The sequence below is a fragment of the Cydia amplana genome, chromosome 12 (assembly GCF_948474715.1).
Source record: "Cydia amplana chromosome 12, ilCydAmpl1.1, whole genome shotgun sequence".
Taxonomy (NCBI): Eukaryota; Metazoa; Arthropoda; class Insecta; order Lepidoptera; family Tortricidae; genus Cydia; species Cydia amplana.
The window spans coordinates 17,045,241-17,064,116 of NC_086080.1; the positions used below are offsets into that span (position 1 = coordinate 17,045,241).

At 39.8% G+C, this 18,876-nt stretch overlaps 2 protein-coding genes across 2 annotated transcripts in view; one reads left to right on the forward strand and one right to left on the reverse strand.

The window, feature by feature from the left end:
* Positions 1–1,515: 1,515 nt before the first annotated feature.
* LOC134652763 (DEAD box protein 52 homolog) lies at positions 1,516–16,057 on the forward strand. Its single transcript, XM_063507925.1, has 13 exons — positions 1,516–1,650; positions 1,734–1,970; positions 2,495–2,680; positions 3,117–3,265; positions 4,228–4,331; positions 4,460–4,532; positions 4,828–5,040; positions 8,411–8,523; positions 9,718–9,818; positions 11,495–11,640; positions 12,295–12,375; positions 13,151–13,297; positions 15,862–16,057. Exons 1-13 carry the CDS (start codon positions 1,573–1,575, stop codon positions 16,055–16,057), a joined length of 1,824 nt encoding a protein of 607 aa, XP_063363995.1. The 5' UTR covers positions 1,516–1,572.
* A 1,535-nt stretch (positions 16,058–17,592) lies between these two features.
* Positions 17,593–18,876, reverse strand: part of LOC134653177 (protein halfway) — a 52,486-nt gene continuing 51,202 nt past the window's right edge. The window contains exons 9-10 of the mRNA XM_063508525.1: positions 18,455–18,565; positions 17,593–17,997 (exon numbers count right to left, since the gene is read on the reverse strand). Coding sequence (XP_063364595.1) covers positions 17,719–17,997; positions 18,455–18,565 — 390 coding nt within the window. The 3' untranslated portion in view covers positions 17,593–17,718. The remainder of the gene's footprint in view (positions 17,998–18,454; positions 18,566–18,876) is intronic.

The window sequence follows — 18,876 nt, forward strand, 5'->3', positions numbered from 1 at the left end:
AAGTAGCAGTACTGATAGTTCCGGTACTCGATGCTAGATGCTAATAGTCTTTTTGGTACTAAAACTGATGTATGGAGTGAGCAATCTATGTATTTTTTTCTCTATGGCCATATTGAAAGTGTCAAAAAATATATATTTGAAATATATACTAAATATATATACTAATGACTTTTATTTACATAGTTAGCAAGTTCCATATAATGACACTTTAGATAAAATTTGGTATCGAAATACTTTGAGGTCCAGGGATGGACATAGGCATAGGATAGTCAGAATCTTGCTAAAGGCTGTCGAGAAGGGTATTATCTAGTTCTAGTTCATAAAAACGTATCTAAAATAGAAACACCGAGCTGGTAAATCTTCTGCGTGCCCTCATAGTAGTTTAATGCAGGTAAGCAAGTAAGTAAGTCTTCGAACTATTATAAAACCTGTGTTAAAGTACGACAACAAGAATCGATTTAGATAATTATTTCTCTTCTTTTTGATTCTGAAAGAATCATGCTGCTAATTAAAGTAAAAAAACTATAACAGAAATTAAAATATAAGTAAAGCAGATTTTTCACATAAATAAGAAGTAAGGAAAACTTATTTTTTCGCCTTCGCCAATGACCAATCCGAGAGTACTTGACATTAATTGATATTTATTTGTCAGTAAATAAAAGAAAACTATGAGAAAACTACGCTACTACTTGACAAGCTTTTGTTTCGTTTTTACTTTGTTGACAGTGTTGACCCTGTTATTAGCTGCCAGTTTTCCCAAGTTTTGCTTTTGGCGCGTTAAATGCTGTTTTTTGCGCGGTATATGCGCGGTAAAATGGAAAAAAGTGAAACTATTCAAGTTAACATCTATATCGCTTATGGTACACAAAGTCTAATAATAATTAGTAACTGATTTTCAAGGAATCAAGTCTGTAAGAGAATATTTTAATTTGGAATAATATGACTAAAATAGGTTTGTTTGCAATACCATATTTTCAATTATTTTGAGTGTTTAAGCCGCGTAACATATGACTAAAACAGCTTCAGTGAGATCTTGAGCTTGCCTGTCAATGTCAAGGAAAATGATAGATGTCATATTTGTGACATTTGACACATTCCATTCCAGTTATCAATAATACTTCCTCCCATCACTGAAATACTTCTTAAACACATACAAGAAAATAATATAAAACTTTAACGGCTCTACTTGCTCTACTTTATAATACTTGTCATCTTATATTATATCTATTGTCCATTTCTTATTTTTCTCCTTATGTTGGCATGCTACCTAACTGTCAAAACTATAGCCTTTCCCGCTCTTTTTCTAATAAACTGTACATATGTCATGTGTTGTCTGTGTTGTCCATAACAATGTTTTTGTTTTAGGTTCCCAGCACAATTCCTATCACCAAATCAAAATTATTCACCGAACATTCTTATCGTGCGTGGTACGTCTTTCAACGTCGTCATTGGCAAAATCCCTCCTGCCAATACCACAAGAGGGGAAAGCCATAATAAAAAAAAAAAAAAAAAAATACTCGCACGTGGATTTTTGTTGAAATGTTTTATTAAAATACCACTAAAACTGATAAAATGGACGCTTACGATATATTCAAGAAACTAACTAAAGGTTTAACCTTCAAACAACGCGTTTTAGGCGTAAAAAATAATGTAAGTTGCACTTATAACCTCTCGTTCTTTAATGTTCTATGTATTTTGTTGGATAATTATATTATTACTTAATTTTATTTTAGCAAAGTGTAAAACCTTTACCGGTTAAAAAAGAGGAAGGATTGGAGATTAAGGAGGAGTTGCTCAGTGAGGATGAAGATGAAATGCCGAACTTAAGCGCCGGCAGCGAAGCGAGTGATGTAGATTCTGGCGATGAAAAGGAACTACAGCTGATAGAAGGAGTAAAAGTGGGGGAAAAAAGGAAAAAGAAGAAGAAGGAGAAAACGGAAGATTTGCTTAAGAAACTGGAAATTGAAGAGGTTAGTATTACCAAGTTATTTTTAAGAAAATCTGTGCCAAACCTGTACAATGATTCGTAAATTCTCCTAGTATGTCTGATATATTTGTATCCACATTCTAACGAAGAGAAAATAAAATTGATAACATCCTATCCTATCCATCCTACATGATAAAGTAATAAAAATTTGATCCTTGAATTATATGACTTACCCCTCATATGCGGACTGTCAAATTTAATCGTTGAAAAAGGGACCTTGACATTTAAAACAATAGATTTAAATTCTCACGCACGGATCCGTGTTTAAGCGTACGAAGGGTTAAGTTTCAGAAAAGTACTGTTGGCAATACTGACTTCCATTAGTTACCACATTATTTGAAGTGGTTTTTATAAATTTTCTTCTTGAGTGTGAGTTAAAATTGCTTTTATAGCTGTTATGTGTGACAGGGCATTAAAACTTGTATTAAAAATAATTTTATGACAAACAGTTATTTGGTTTTACAACTTCTGATTCTTAGTTCTATGGGGTCTTTTTATAAATTCCAGCATAACCGCTTCCGCAACGAACATGGCATCAAAGTGGTTGGTCGTCACGTCCCAGCCGCTCTGCAAGACTTCTCCGAGCTTGTGACCAAGTACAATGTGAAACAGGCACTTGTGGATACAGTGATGAAGTGCGGGTACGATGAGCCAACACCGGTGCAGAGGCAGGCGGTGCCCTGTATGATGGAGGTCAGTTTTTGCCTATAAGGAGTGCATTTATCATGTAGCATTAGATTCTAATGCCTAAAAAGACAACTGAATTAAAAGGCAAAGTTTAACTAGTGTCAATGTAACTTGTAGTTTTTTAACACTATTAGGATTTTACATAAGAATAAGAATCTTTTATTTGCGATAAACATTACCAGGTACATCGTGTTCATGCGATAGGTGGTAGGTTTCATGTTTAACCATAAATAATATGTACAAAACTTATAAACTATCATGCAAAACATATACAAATAATGTCTCTATTTATAAAAAAAATATTATTTATGTATTAATATTTAATTTTATTTATTTATTAATAAAAGTAATTAGAACCCATATTTCACAGTAAAATACCCTATTTAGAGTCTGTCTTATCCTGCCCGATTTTGGCCTTCTTAAAGGAAGTTGTTTAATACAGGACCGTCAAATCCTAGCCTGCGCGCCAACCGGCTCTGGCAAGACCTGTGCTTTCCTCCTCCCCATCCTGCACTCGCTCGGAGCCCCACAAGGAGGCCCCCGGGCCCTAGTGCTCTGCCCCACCAGGGAGCTGGCTCACCAGATATACAGGTGGGTTTGCACTATTTAGAAGTACAGGAAATGTGGAAAAATTTACTGTCTTGGGTGAGTGAGACTCAAGCTCATGACTCCAGAATCTTCTTCAGTCGGTCCCACAATACTGAGGATCGTGACATCATGTCCTTCTGTTGAAGACCAGGTTCCTCCAGGGTTCTGACTCCAGGATACCTGCTGCTCAATCTTGACAGCGAAAATTAAGTTGCATATAAATACTTGTGAGAGTGAGATAATAATATAGCCTTTATTTCTGACATTTAAACTTAATCTATATTAAATTGTGTTTTTAACTTGATGTTTCCTTGTCAGTTTGCCTTCTGGCAAAGGCCTCCCCTAGAATTTGCCTGTCTTCTGTCCCTGGCTTGATTCAGGTTAGATTCTTGTTTTGCGTTCTTGAGTTGCTTTATTTATATATTTATTGTTTTAGGTATCTCGTTTTTATTAAGTTAGTTATGTTTTTATATTTTGTTTTTATATCTCCGTTTTTACATTTCGGTTTACTTTTTAGGGTTCCGTACCCAAAGGGTAAAAACGGGACCCTATTACTAAGACTTCGCTGTCCGTCCGTCCGTCCGTCCGTCCGTCCGTCCGTCTGTCACCAGGCTGTATCTCACGAACCGTGATAGATAGACAGTTGAAATTTTCACAGATGATGTATTTCTGTTGCCGCTATAACAACAAATACTAAAAACAGAATAAAATAAAGATTTAAGTGGGGCTCCCATACAACAAACGTGATTTTTGACCGAAGTGAAGCAACGTCGGGCGGGGTCAGTACTTGGATGGGTGACCGTTTTTTTGCTTGTTTTTCTCTATTTTTTGTTGATGGTGCGGAACCCTCCGTGCGCGAGTCCGACTCGCACTTGGCCGGTTTTTTCTAGGGGGTGTTGGTCGTACTCCCCACGGGGACCAGCTGGATTGGGGAGAGTTAGATAGATTCAGTTTTTTTTTTACAGGGAGGCGCTCCGGCTGAGCGAAGGCACGGAGTTAAGATGCAGCGTTGTGCGGAACATGAAGGAGAGCAAAGTGAAAGAGCGAGAGGCCACTATCAGGAGGAGCGGTGAGAATATATCAATCGCCACATTTTTTATTGCATTTTGACTGCCCTGAGAAGACTTCCGACTTCACTTATACAGTTTCTTCTTAAATTAACCGCGGATTTATATATTTTTTTTTATTATATTTCAGATATAGTCATCAGCACGCCAAACAGATTGTGCTACCTACTCAACAGAGATAACGTGAACATTTCCCTTGACAAGTGAGTACCTATTTTGACAATTGACACTACTGACATTCATTGCAACTATCTGTATGGTCAAAAGTTTTGAGACTTAATAATAACAGACTTGGTTGTATCACATCGTACCTACTATCACGACAAATTACGACCACTGTGGCTTTCAAAATATTAATCAATAAAGAAAGATGAATAAATAATTTGTTGTACATACAAGTTTTTTTGTATGCCACAACAGTGAAGCTGTGGTAACCGAACACCGCAGCCTATGGACAAGCAAGCCCTTGATTTTTTAACATTTTTTATTTTATTTCAGAGTCCGTTGGCTAATAATCGACGAGGCCGACAAGCTATTCGAAGGCTCAGCCGACGAGCAGTCCGACTTCAGACAGCAAATGGAGCAGATACTAGCGACTTGTGGCAGCAAACAGCGCCGTATAGCGATGTTCAGCGCCACGCATACACCCGCCGTCGCAAAATGGTGCCGCCATCATATGAGGGGGCTTATTAATGTCACTGTGGGACAGAGGTATGTTGCTTGCTCGTTCTGTCTCTATGAGTAATGTTTAACTTTAGAGCAGATACTAGCGACTTGTGGCGACAAACAGCGCCGTATAGCGATGTTCAGCGCCACGCATACACCCGCCGTCGCAAAATGGTGCCGCCATCATATGAGGGGGCTTATTAATGTCACTGTGGGACAGAGGTATGTTGCTTGCTCGTTCTGTCTCTATGAGTAATGTTTAACTTTAGAGCAGATACTAGCGACTTGTGGCGACAAACAGCGCCGTATAGCGATGTTCAGCGCCACGCATACACCCGCCGTCGCAAAATGGTGCCGCCATCATATGAGGGGGCTTATTAATGTCACTGTGGGACAGAGGTATGTTGCTTGCTCGTTCTGTCTCTATGAGTAATGTTTAACTTTAGAGCAGATACTAGCGACTTGTGGCGACAAACAGCGCCGTATAGCGATGTTCAGCGCCACGCATACACCCGCCGTCGCAAAATGGTGCCGCCATCATATGAGGGGGCTTATTAATGTCACTGTGGGACAGAGGTATGTTGCTTGCTCGTTCTGTCTCTATGAGTAATGTTTAACTTTAGAGCAGATACTAGCGACTTGTGGCGACAAACAGCGCCGTATAGCGATGTTCAGCGCCACGCATACACCCGCCGTCGCAAAATGGTGCCGCCATCATATGAGGGGGCTTATTAATGTCACTGTGGGACAGAGGTATGTTGCTTGCTCGTTCTGTCTCTATGAGTAATGTTTAACTTTAGAGCAGATACTAGCGACTTGTGGCGACAAACAGCGCCGTATAGCGATGTTCAGCGCCACGCATACACCCGCCGTCGCAAAATGGTGCCGCCATCATATGAGGGGGCTTATTAATGTCACTGTGGGACAGAGGTATGTTGCTTGCTCGTTCTGTCTCTATGAGTAATGTTTAACTTTAGAGCAGATACTAGCGACTTGTGGCGACAAACAGCGCCGTATAGCGATGTTCAGCGCCACGCATACACCCGCCGTCGCAAAATGGTGCCGCCATCATATGAGGGGGCTTATTAATGTCACTGTGGGACAGAGGTATGTTGCTTGCTCGTTCTGTCTCTATGAGTAATGTTTAACTTTAGAGCAGATACTAGCGACTTGTGGCGACAAACAGCGCCGTATAGCGATGTTCAGCGCCACGCATACACCCGCCGTCGCAAAATGGTGCCGCCATCATATGAGGGGGCTTATTAATGTCACTGTGGGACAGAGGTATGTTGCTTGCTCGTTCTGTCTCTATGAGTAATGTTTAACTTTAGAGCAGATACTAGCGACTTGTGGCGACAAACAGCGCCGTATAGCGATGTTCAGCGCCACGCATACACCCGCCGTCGCAAAATGGTGCCGCCATCATATGAGGGGGCTTATTAATGTCACTGTGGGACAGAGGTATGTTGCTTGCTCGCTCTGTCTCTATGAGTAATGTTTAACTTTAGAGCAGATACTAGCGACTTGTGGCGGCAAACAGCGCCGTATAGCGATGTTCAGCGCCACGCATACACCCGCCGTCGCAAAATGGTGCCGCCATCATATGAGGGGGCTTATTAATGTCACTGTGGGACAGAGGTATGTTGCTTGCTCGCTCTGTCTCTATGAGTAATGTTTAACTTTAGAGCAGATACTAGCGACTTGTGGCGGCAAACAGCGCCGTATAGCGATGTTCAGCGCCACGCATACACCCGCTGTCGCAAAATGGTGCCGCCATCATATGAGGGGGCTTATTAATGTCACTGTGGGACAGAGGTATGTTGCTTGCTCGCTCTGTCTCTATGAGTAATGTTTAACTTTAGAGCAGATACTAGCGACTTGTGGCGGCAAACAGCGCCGTATAGCGATGTTCAGCGCCACGCATACACCCGCTGTCGCAAAATGGTGCCGCCATCATATGAGGGGGCTTATTAATGTCACTGTGGGACAGAGGTATGTTGCTTGCTCGCTCTGTCTCTATGAGTAATTTTTAACTTTAGAGCAGATACTAGCGACTTGTGGCGGCAAACAGCGCCGTATAGCGATGTTCAGCGCCACGCATACACCCGCCGTCGCAAAATGGTGCCGCCATCATATGAGGGGGCTTATTAATGTCACTGTGGGACAGAGGTATGTTGCTTGCTCGCTCTGTCTCTATGAGTAATGTTTAACTTTAGAGCAGATACTAGCGACTTGTGGCGGCAAACAGCGCCGTATAGCGATGTTCAGCGCCACGCATACACCCGCCGTCGCAAAATGGTGCCGCCATCATATGAGGGGGCTTATTAATATCACTGTGGGACAGAGGTATGTTGCTTGCTCGCTCTGTCTCTATGAGTAATGTTTAACTTTAGAGCAGATACTAGCGACTTGTGGCGGCAAACAGCGCCGTATAGCGATGTTCAGCGCCACGCATACACCCGCCGTCTCGAAATGGTGCCACCATCATATGAGGGGGCTTATTAATGTCACTGTGGGACAGAGGTATGTTGCTTGCTCTTTCTTTCTCTACAGATATAGGTCATATACCCTTGGAGACGATTAGAGTAGGTTGTGACGGCAAACAGCGCCGTATAGCGATGTTCAGCGCCACGCATACACCCGCCGTGGCGAAATGGTGCCGCCATCATATGAGGGGGCTTATTAAATGTCACTGTGGGACAGAGGTATGTTGCGTGCTCGCTCTGTCTCTATGAGTAAGTTTTACGTTAGAGCAGCTTGTGACGGCAAACAGCGCCGTATAGCGATGTTCAGCGCCACGCATACACCCGCCGTCACGAAATGGTGCCGCCATCATATGAGGGGGCTTATTAAAGTCACTGTGGGACAGAGGTATGTTGCTTGCTCGCTCTGTCTCTGTGAGTAATGTTTAACTTTAGAGCAGATACTAGCGACTTGTGGCGGCAAACAGCGCCGTATAGCGATGTTCAGCGCCACGCATACACCCGCCGTCGCGAAATGGTGCCGCCATCATATGAGGGGGCTTATTAATGTCACTGTGGGACAGAGGTATGTTGCTTGCTCTTTCTTTCTCTACAGAAATAGGTCATATACCCTTGGAGACAACTAGAGTAGGTAGGTTGTGGCGGCAAACAGCGCCGTATAGCGATGTTCAGCGCCACGCATACACCCGCCGTGGCGAAATGGTGCCGCCATCATATGAGGGGGCTTATTAATGTCACTGTGGGACAGAGGTATGTTATTTTATTTCTAAAATAAAGTCTGATCAGAGAAGATTTTAGGGGGTTGTGGCGCTAATTAGTGCAGCATAGTATGCAGGGCTTATTAATGTCACTTGTATTCTGTAAGAATACCTCCAACTATATTTATTATGATAATATGATGGTATTTATGGTACAGTTGTTTTTTTTTTCAGAAATGCAGCCACAAACCTGGTGGACCAGGAACTGTTGTACTGCGGCAATGAGAACGGGAAGCTGGTCGCATTTAGACAACTAGTGCAGCAGGGACTGAAACCTCCCGTTTTAGGTATTGTCACTCTTTTTTAGGGTTCCGTACCCAAAGGGTAAAAACGGGTCCCTATTACTAAGACTTCGCTGTCTCCGTCCGTCCGTCCGTCTGTCACCAGGCTGTATCTCACGAACCGTGATAGCTAGACAGTTGAAATTTTCACTGATGATGTATTTCTGTTGCCGCTGTAACAACAAATACTAAAAACAGAATAAAAGATTTAAGTGGGGCTCCCATACAACAAACGTGATTTTTGACCGAAGTTAAGCAACGTCGGGCGGGGTCAGTACTTGGATGGGTGACCGTTTTTTACTCTATTTTTTGTTGATGGTGCGGAACCCTCCGTGCGCGAGTCCGACTCGCACTTGGCCGGTTTTTGTGTTTTTTTTAGCTCTTTTTTTTGTCGGCAAGTCGGCATTAACTTGGGCTTCTTAAATCTTAAACCTTGAGAGTTTTTCCCCAGAAGAATCCCCTACAGTTCATGCACGCGTATTATTATTAAAAACCGGCCAAGTGCGAGTCGGACTCGCGTTCCAAGGGTTCCGTACATTAAGTCCGACTCACGCTTGACTGCACATTTCTAATAGGTTTTCCTGTCATCTATAGGTAAAGAACTATTTTGTGTATTTTTTTCAAAATTTTAGACCCAGTAGTTTTGGAGATAAAGGGGGGGGGGGGGAATGTTTGGACAGACAGACGCACGATTGATCCTATAAGGGTCCCGTATTTTTCATTTTGAGGTGGTTTTTCATCACGGAACCCTAAAAATAAGTGATACATTTTTGCTTAGTATTTGACACCAATTTTTCAATGTTTTGGATTTAACTTTGCACAAGTAATTTTTGTTATTATATTGTTACTGTAAATTGAAATGGATGGTTATGGTTATTTTAGCAGTTTATGTAGGTATTTAGGATTATGTTTTTGTAGTGTGTTTAACCAATTTAATCGGGTTATTCCCACTAGTTACCACCAAGTTGTTACCAGTGGTAACTACGATGGTGGTAACTACTGGGAAATATTTCACCCAGTAAGGTGCTGGGAAAAAAATTCCCAGTAGTTACCACTGGTAACAACTTGGTGGTAACTAGTGGGAATAATCCATTAAATCTAAGCCTACTTTAAAAATAATAACGAATTGTTCATTGAGTTTACTTCGTGTAAAACAAATTAAGTATCACGTGAGTAACTGTATATTGTATGTTGTTTCAGTGTTCGTACAAAGTAAAGAACGAGCGAAGCAGCTTTTCAAGGAGCTTATATACGACGGAATTAATGTAGATGTCATACATGCAGACAGAACTCAGACACAGGTACTAATAGGGTATTATACTGCATTTAAAATAAATTATTTCACACCATGAATGATATAAAGCAGAGGTGCTGTTAGGGCTGAACATCTGGAGCCTGGCTACCGCGGGCCGGATTGGAACGCTTCGCGGGCCGGATTTGGCCCGCGGGCCGGGGTTTGTACTCCAAACCAAACTTTGGAGCCCTGATATAAAGCACCAGATAATTATTAGAAAAACATAGATAGCAGTTATTTTTAAACACAAGTTCTATTTAATAAATCGGATAGAAATATAAAAAGTAGGTGAGTTGACCGTGACGTCACGATGTAATGTTTCATATAAATTCCATATTAGCAAATCGTTTTGACACTTCTAAAAAAGAAACTGATTTGACTAGGAGGAAAATACCCTATTATACTTTAACTAGATAATACTAACAAAGTTACTCTGTTTTTAACACATTAATTGCCACCCAGCCAAACAATACATCCGCGCCAGGCCACAAAAAATTCGTCATATAAAGCTGTAGTACCACGATCCCGACTATCGGGTCGTCCGGCCTGGGAACGAAATCATAAAATACCCGATAGTCGGGTTTTCGGCACTGAATGTGTTAATTGATATAAGTATAATGATTCGCGGTAGAACTGACCTTATCAAATTGTTACAACAAAATCTACCTTCTGTGGCAGAATTAATAATAGTACTAGGTACAGAAGATTCACTGTTTAACAAAACGCGTCTATTACGACAGATAGGACCGCTAGGTGGCGCTAGCGCGAGCAGGCGTCCGTTCCGTAGCGGTGCGCGGCAAATACTATGGCTAGACACCAAAATTGGTGTAAGCCGCGTGTACTTGTAGGTACTTGAAGCGACGCGACGAAAACGCGGAGTGAATCACGCCTGTCTGTGGGTAGAGCAGAGGGCTGGTATTCGGATTAGAAAGATGGAGCAAGAATCAGTAAATTAAAAAAAAAACAACGGGTTGCACTCCGGGAGTGCCGGCAGAAGTGAAAACTCGAAAGACATTGTAACAGTTTTTCGATCAGGTCACGTGTCCGTCTTACGAATTTTCAGTCTGTCGAATCTGTCGGTAACGTGACCTGTCGCGAGTTTAACATTTTTTCCCCACCTCAAAAAGTGCACAGCGCCGCTAAAGAAGTTTTCACTTCAAAAAACTTTAACGTTGTGGTTTGTTTTACAAACGATTTACATGCAACATTAAGAGCCAACAGGAGTGGTCATTTCTCCATACAAACGTACTCGACTGTTTCCTCCGTGGGTTTTGAAGCTAGAGCAATGATTTTTTCAACACAGATTAATATTGTCAATATCTGTGTCGGACCGTTCTGATTTTTTTGATATTTTTGTTTTTTAAGGCGCTAGAGCCCTTCAAAAATGGCCTAATTGACTATGCCGCAATGAGAGGCGTGCTATTCAAAACTGATATCAATTAGTCAAAAAAGCAAAACGGTCCGACACAGATAATTACGAATTTGGTTACGATTGGTTAAGTTTTGGAGGAGGAAACAGTCGAGTACGAAACCTCGATTTTTGAGATTTTTACGCAGGATTTTTCGCCTTGTCCTTATCGCACTAGTTTTAGGAGCCGCTTCCGTTAGCGAGACGGGTATATTTACCTAAAATATTTAAATCTTAGCTCCTGTTGGCTCTTAAGGCTTATTGTAATATTTTAGCGAGACAACGTGGTCCGTAGCTTCCGCGTCGGCCGCGTGTGGGTGCTGATCTGTACGGAGCTGATGGGTCGCGGGATCGACTTCCGGGCCGTCAACCTGGTCATCAACTATGACTTCCCACCCTCCGCCATCGCTTATATACACAGGTGAATGAAAAAAAAATGAAAATGAAAAAATGAAAATATTTATTTACAAATATTTATTTATAAATGTTACATAGCAAGGTAACAGGTTGGGACTTCCTATTAAGTATATTATACCTGTATCAGGAAGCCCCGCTCCTCCGTAGCAACAAGTTGTAGATTTAAGAAATATTTAACTAGCATACAGAAAGAAAACTTAAGCTAATAGTACAATTTACTCTATTCATGAGGTGAGACATCATTATTTATATATTTATTATATAGAATAGATCAATGGAAAAGTGTCAGGATAGTTCAATGTACTTATTCTGTGAATGTGATGATACCCAGTTGTTTGAAAGAAATAATACTTTATTTATTTATGTTATATTATGTGTTGTTTGAGCGTTATATGTATTATTATAAGATTTATAAGTATTTTGCCATTAATTGTCGAAATAGTTTATTTTGATACCTCAAACAGCTCGACCTAGGTTAATGTCAAAGATATATTATGTATGCTTTTTCTCTCTATCAAAAATGGCTGCACACGCAAGTTGAAATTCTTTATATAAAACCAGTAAAATTACGAAATTAAAAAACGCTTTAAAATAAAAAATAAAATAAAATTAAAATTAAAATAAAATTAAATAAAATAAAATGCTATATTGTTTCCAGGATCGGTCGCGCCGGCAGGGCGGGGCAGAAAGGACGAGCCGTCACGTTCTTCACACAAGATGACGTTGCCAATCTCAGAAGGTGAATAACTTTGATCAGAATAACAATTTCATACGCCAAGGACCCTTAACCTTTTGGACGCCAATGACCGATACATCCGCACCGTAGGTTCAACGCCAAAGACCGATTAATCGGTCACAGACCAGAGAGCAACATCGACCTACGTGCATATGCATGTCAGCATGACAGCTTTTATGTTTGACACGGCGTCGAAAAGGTTAAAGGTCTTAGGAGTTCATGACAAAAAAACTGTTATTGGTGTACACTGGCAAGTAACCTTCGTGCCTTCTTACGCATTTGGAAATGCAGGCGTGAACGTGAAATTTAAGAATATGACAAAATGCGCTCAGAAATTCTAAGGATTTTGACGGTAACGCAAAAATTTGAACTAAACAGACATAATTTTTTTTGGATAAGTACGTCTTAAGAATCCAAAATAAAATCATACGTGGTTGTAAGACACATGTCCTCTGATCATGAAGATGGTCTATTTTTTACTTGTTCTTTCGCTACACAACTTTGAACTTTAACTCCATCAATTTTAACCTCCTGAGACTAAATGTACTTTATGATGTACATATTCGTGCAAACTAATTTGAACCTTTCATGAGCCAAATAAAGTAGCATTTCTTTTGTTTCATTGCTTTTTAAAACATACTAAATTCGTTCTAATTTACTGATATAATAAGGTTCAAATTAAAAATTTGAAACTTTATATGGTGGGTCTTACGAGGTTAGATTATTCTTACCGCTTGCTATACAATTTTGAACTCTACCACCCCGTCTTATGTACCAGTATCGCATCAGTGATGAAGCAGTCTGGCTGCGCCGTCCCGGACTACATGCTGGCGCTCAAACAGAACCCTAACAAGAGGAAGAAACTCGCTAAGAAAGCCCCGAGGAGAGACGAGATATCTACTATACTAGGGAAAAGGCCAGACAAGTAAGTACTAGCAAAAACCGGCCAAGTGCGAGTCAGACTCGCGCACGGAGGGTTCCGCACCATCAACAAAAAATAGAGCAAAACAAGCAAAAAACCGGCCACCCATCCAAGTACTGACCCCGCCCGACGTTGCTTAACTTCGGTCAAAAATCACGTTTGTTGTATGGGAGCCCCACTTAAATCTTTATTTTATTCTGTTTTTAGTATTTGTTGTTATAGCGGCAACAGAAATACATCATCTGTGAAAATTTCAACTGTCTAGCTATCACGGTTCGTGAGATACAGCCTGGTGACAGACGGACGGACGGACGGACAGCGGAGTCTTAGTAATAGGGTCCCGTTTTTACCCTTTGGGTACGGAACCCTAAAAAAACAACGGGTTGCACTGAGGGAGTGCCGGCGGAAGCGAAAACTCAATGACTAGTCCAAAATGCACTATGTATAATTGAGGTTAACGCCATCTAGCGTTAACGTTAATTACTTGAAACCCCTAAGCACATCACTGTTAGTACTCTAGTTATATTAATACCAGTTAGAGCGAAACTCACTAGATGGCATTTAAATCAATAAAGAAAAACTCAATGACATTACATATGTAAGTTTTTCAATCAGGTCACGTGTCCGTCTTACGGTCACGTGATCGTCTTACGCTGTCTCGAGTTTAACATTTTTTCCCCACCTCAAAAAGTGCACAGCGCCGCTAAAGAAGATTTCACTTCAAAAATAATTGATTGCCTCCTAAGGCCCAGCCATACAAAGGAAACACCCAAAATTTGCCACTGAAATTTGAACCTAAATTGTAGGAAATAAAGTGGATTTTGCGTTGTTTGAAAATTGAACGAAACAAAGCAAGAGCGAGTCTGTTCCAATTGAACATGGTTTAAATTACATCGAACTGAATAGGTACCATAGGTAGGACCTTGGACCTTAGGAGGATAGAGAAGTCGTCTAAGTGTAAAGCTTTGGATTCCTCCGAAAACGGTGCCGTCATATTACGGCCGCTATATAGCGTTGACTGACGTCACTAGAACGTTGTCTATGTAAACAAGATGGCGCGGTTTCCTAGACGGCGTTACGTTACGTTGATTGCCAACGTAACGTAAGATGACGGCCGTCATGACCTTGTCGATAGTTTCGTGAACGTTTTATTAGATAGCGGTGACGCCATTTTGAATAAATGACACGAGATTTGAATAAATGATTCCGTACTACGATTATTTTCCTCTTCTGATGATATTTCATCCTCCAAGTAAATTATAGATGATCAAGCAAATCTTGTCAGTAGGAAGAGGCGCGAAATTCAAATTTTCTATGGGACGTTATCCCATCGCGCCTACATTTTTCAAATTTGCCGCTTTGACCTTGGTGGATGATGTTGTGTTATGACGCCGTGGTACTTTCCACATGTCGCCACCGTAAAGACGGCCGTCTTTTGCTGCCGCTATATGACGGCCGTCATATGACGGCACCGTTTTCGGAGGAATCCAAAGCTTAAGGCCTGAGTGGAGGCTCGAAGCGGAGCGTTCGGCGGGGCGTGCAGCGTGGCGTCGGGCTCACAAGTGATTTGAGCAGCGTGCACTAAGGCCGCTCCTATACGCTTGCATTTGTTGTTAAAAGTGATGACGCTACCCTCATACATTTATGAGATAAGTTTATATGTCAAACACAATATAGGTTTATTTAGAAATAAGGCAACTGCCACAATATATCCGTCTCGAAATGGCACTGATCTATGCTATCCGTTCCACTCAAAGAGAGCATTCTTTGCAAACAATGTGTTATGTATGTCTATAAAAATATTTAATAATTTACCCGTAGAAATAAGAAACTCTGACATGCCTGAATTTAAATACAAATTATATAGATTTTGTTTGGATAAGTGTTATTATAGAATCGACGAATATTTGACATGTGTAAATAATGAATATGTATGATAAGTACAATGGAAAATAATGAATGATGATGGATAATAATGATTATAATATATTGTATATCTTAGATAGAAATTAATTAGTATGTGTGCTCTTATTGTTCTATAACTTTTTATATGTATATACTTAGTTATAGTACCTAGTTAATAAGAAAAGTTTGCATGCTTCTTTAAGTAAATGTACGCACTTAATTGTCTACTGTCCAACTATGTTTACCACTACATTTTGCAAATAAATATCTTTAACATGCACGCCGCACGCCCCGCCCCGCTGCACGCCCAACTCGAGCGTCCACTCAGGCCTTACAAAGAAAGAAACGTGCTCCTTAGTTTGACATCCAAAACAGATGGCGCTTTATGCATCATGTTTTGCGGTCACTGAATAAAACGTCTACTTTTGACAACAACATGTGTGGGAACAACATTATAAACAAATGTGGCTTTCCTTTACAGAAGGGTCCTTATGCTGCAAACGCAATAAGGACCTTTTTATCAGAATTTCTGGTGGAGTTTCAGATAAAATTGACCCTATTGCACTTGAAGCATATGGACCCTTCTGTGATGAAAAGCCACAAATATACATCTTACACAGTCAATGTATGTTTGCTTGACATTCATTTTAATTTATTTACAGGAGGAAACTAGAAAATGACAAGGAGTCAAAAGATGATAAGACTAAAAATAAAAACACAAACGCAAAAAGAAGAAAGACAGAGAATGGAGAAAAGAATAATAAAAAACAAGTAAAAATTGCCAAGAAAAACAAAAATAATATGAACACTATGAAAAAGAATAAAAAGAAAACAATAATTCATAAAAAAGTTAAATAATACATTATTTGTAAGGTTAAGAGAAATAAACAATTAAAAACTACCCTAGTATTTTATTTCAAAACAAACACAAGTTACAAAATCAATCCTTTTTATTGGTCATATTTTATACATAAAACTAACCCATACAAAATATACAGTCTTCATTGCGTTTATATACATAATAACTATAGCCTTTTTAATAGATTAATATCTAAAAATAGTGATAATTTCAGTGTAGGTATATTTTTCAATATGGCACCTATTTCCAATAACATTTCAAAACGGTTATAGTTGAATTGATACAGGCTGACTGCATTTCAACTGCAGAAATGTAAGGAAACTTAAGAACTGCAGTCCGTCTGTTTCAACCCTTACTTAAGCTAGGTTAAGCTATGTCTTAGGTGAAAGTTAATGTATAGCCTCTTAGAATCTTCAGTATAATTGGTCCAAAAATAGCAAATATTATCATAATGTTGCATCATATTCAGTACAAAAATAGACTTATTTAGAATAAGAACTTAAAAATGGATGGGATATTGAAAGTATTTAGATATACGTTTTCGTTTAAAACCATCTCTGATAACTAATACTATATACTAGTAGATATGATAGTCATATAGACAGAAAGGTATATAGTGGCCAATAACTAATATAGCAGTCACCCTAAGATCGAATTATGTAACAAAGTTGTCACATTTCTGGCCACTAAAAACACTGCACGGCATTTGCAATAACTAAACTATAACATTTACGATGATACAAGACTCATTGGCAAAAAAATAACATTAGTACACCCAAAAAAATATTGACCTTGGGAATAAGGCTCAAAATAACTTAAATATATATATAACATCGTCTTTTGATACTCGTATATTCCGTTAGATATAGTGAATAAATATTTCCTTGGCAAATGTCTTTGCCGCATTGACATAAGATTCAAATTCGTTGGACCCGTGGGAAAGTTTTATTCAGTATACTTGTATAGATTTGTATATTAATAGCTACAATTCAGCTTTTCATAAAGCTACACTTGATTAATCATATACTTAGTTAGTATTACAACGATTTTAACAACACATACTTAATTTACATATTTGACACAAATTTACACATAACTACCTAATACACAAGACCTCTAATGTGCTATCTCTGGCTGCATAGCTTAAAAGTATTCATAAGTCCAAGAAAACACTTAAAAAAATAAACAAAAGTTCAATGCTAAGCATTCGTTTTTAAAAACACACATCACAATCATAACACAGCATCTAAAATCATGATTAAATAATCCATGAAACCAATTACTTAAATGGTATCAAAAAATAAACATACCTAAGTCAATCACATTGCACTTAATTGTCTTTCACAAATGAGATACTGTCCTGTTATTCAGATAGGTACTATCCATAAAATAATGGCGCTAGTTGAGAAAATAGCTTCACGTTGTAGTCTCTAACATGTTTACTAGAGTTAAGGGTAGTCTCTAACTACCCTTAACTCCTTGAGTCCGATTTGTCCGACGCGATATTGCGTCCAAAATGACAATCAAAATTAAATTATATATTTTAATCCTCAAGGTCGTTTTTTGACTGGAAAACTTAAACCTCTGAGACTCCAGACAAACGCATGGACCTGCCACGCGCGAGCCAATCACATCGCACCAATATCCACCAATCAGCGCGTCACTCACACAGCCAATCACAGGGCAGACGCGGCATCTTATTAGCCGGCCACGGCAAATAGCCCGCCGTCTTGAAGATCCAGTAATCGTAAGATACTTTACTAATTAGAAGCACTAGAATTAAAACTTCTAGAGTGATAATGTAGTAGATATAGTCGGTCCAGTCTCTAGGAGTGTGGCATACTTGGAATTCTTTAAGTTCTACAACTGGGCCCATGTTGTCTTCGCAGTAAAGCTCTTTGTAGTCGAGGATGGTTTTTGAGACTTCTATTAGCCATGGCTGAAAAATAAAAAAGATACAGATGAGCGTCAGGATTTATTTTTTTAAACTGAATGGACCGATCGTTCGGCTACTATATGTACTTACTATTTCAAACTTTCGCGTTTTGAACACATATTAACTGACATTTACAGACGGGTCTATCGCGAAATTTATCCACGACCGCAACCAGTGAAACCTGTGTCGAAACGTAGTTAAATAAAGGTAATAAAATAAATATCGCGATAGACCCGTCTATAATGTGAGATAATGTTAATACTTAGGGCTCATTTAGACGGTGCGAGAACTCGCATGCGAGTTTCATTACATTGCGTCATTTGATCGGTCGGCTGAATTGATGTAACATCAATGGTCCGCAATGTAACTAAAATCGTATACGAGTTCGTGCGCCGTCTAGTCTTGACAAAGTCTCGGTCACGCGTCACGCACTGATAAAAAGAAAAAGATATGCACTCACTTTGATGACTTTCTCAGTGTTGCAGTCGCAGTGGATGTAATTACCGCCAATGAGGAACGTGTTGTAGGACCCCGGGTTGTCGAACATGTTCGACAGCATGTACGTGTGGATCTGTAATAAACATACGAATAGGTGTTTAAGAACTTGGTCCTTGTATACATCTTTAACCCTTTAGCGGGCAAGGCTCAAAAAAATCCTCAATTCAAGCCTCATCGCCAATCTATAGCACAAACAATTTTGCCTTCGATCAACACGGGCTTCCGACAGGTCGGAAGGGATAGGCCCAAGCGATATCTTGACATTCAAATCATTCTACCATTTTTCGCGGGGGGGAACGTGCACACAGTCGCACTTCTCACACACTTGCATACAAAATCCAATCTGTAATGACGACACAAATACATAGAAAATGACACCCTACA

Coding starts and splice junctions, on each gene's coding strand:
- LOC134652763 (XM_063507925.1), top strand. CDS start 1,573: ATGGACGCTTACGATATATTCAAGAAACTAACTAAAGGTTTAACCTTC. Junction 11,641..12,294: donor GCCATCGCTTATATACACAG/GTGAATGAAAAA, acceptor TATTGTTTCCAG/GATCGGTCGCGCCGGCAGGG. Junction 13,298..15,861: donor CTAGGGAAAAGGCCAGACAA/GTAAGTACTAGC, acceptor ATTTATTTACAG/GAGGAAACTAGAAAATGACA.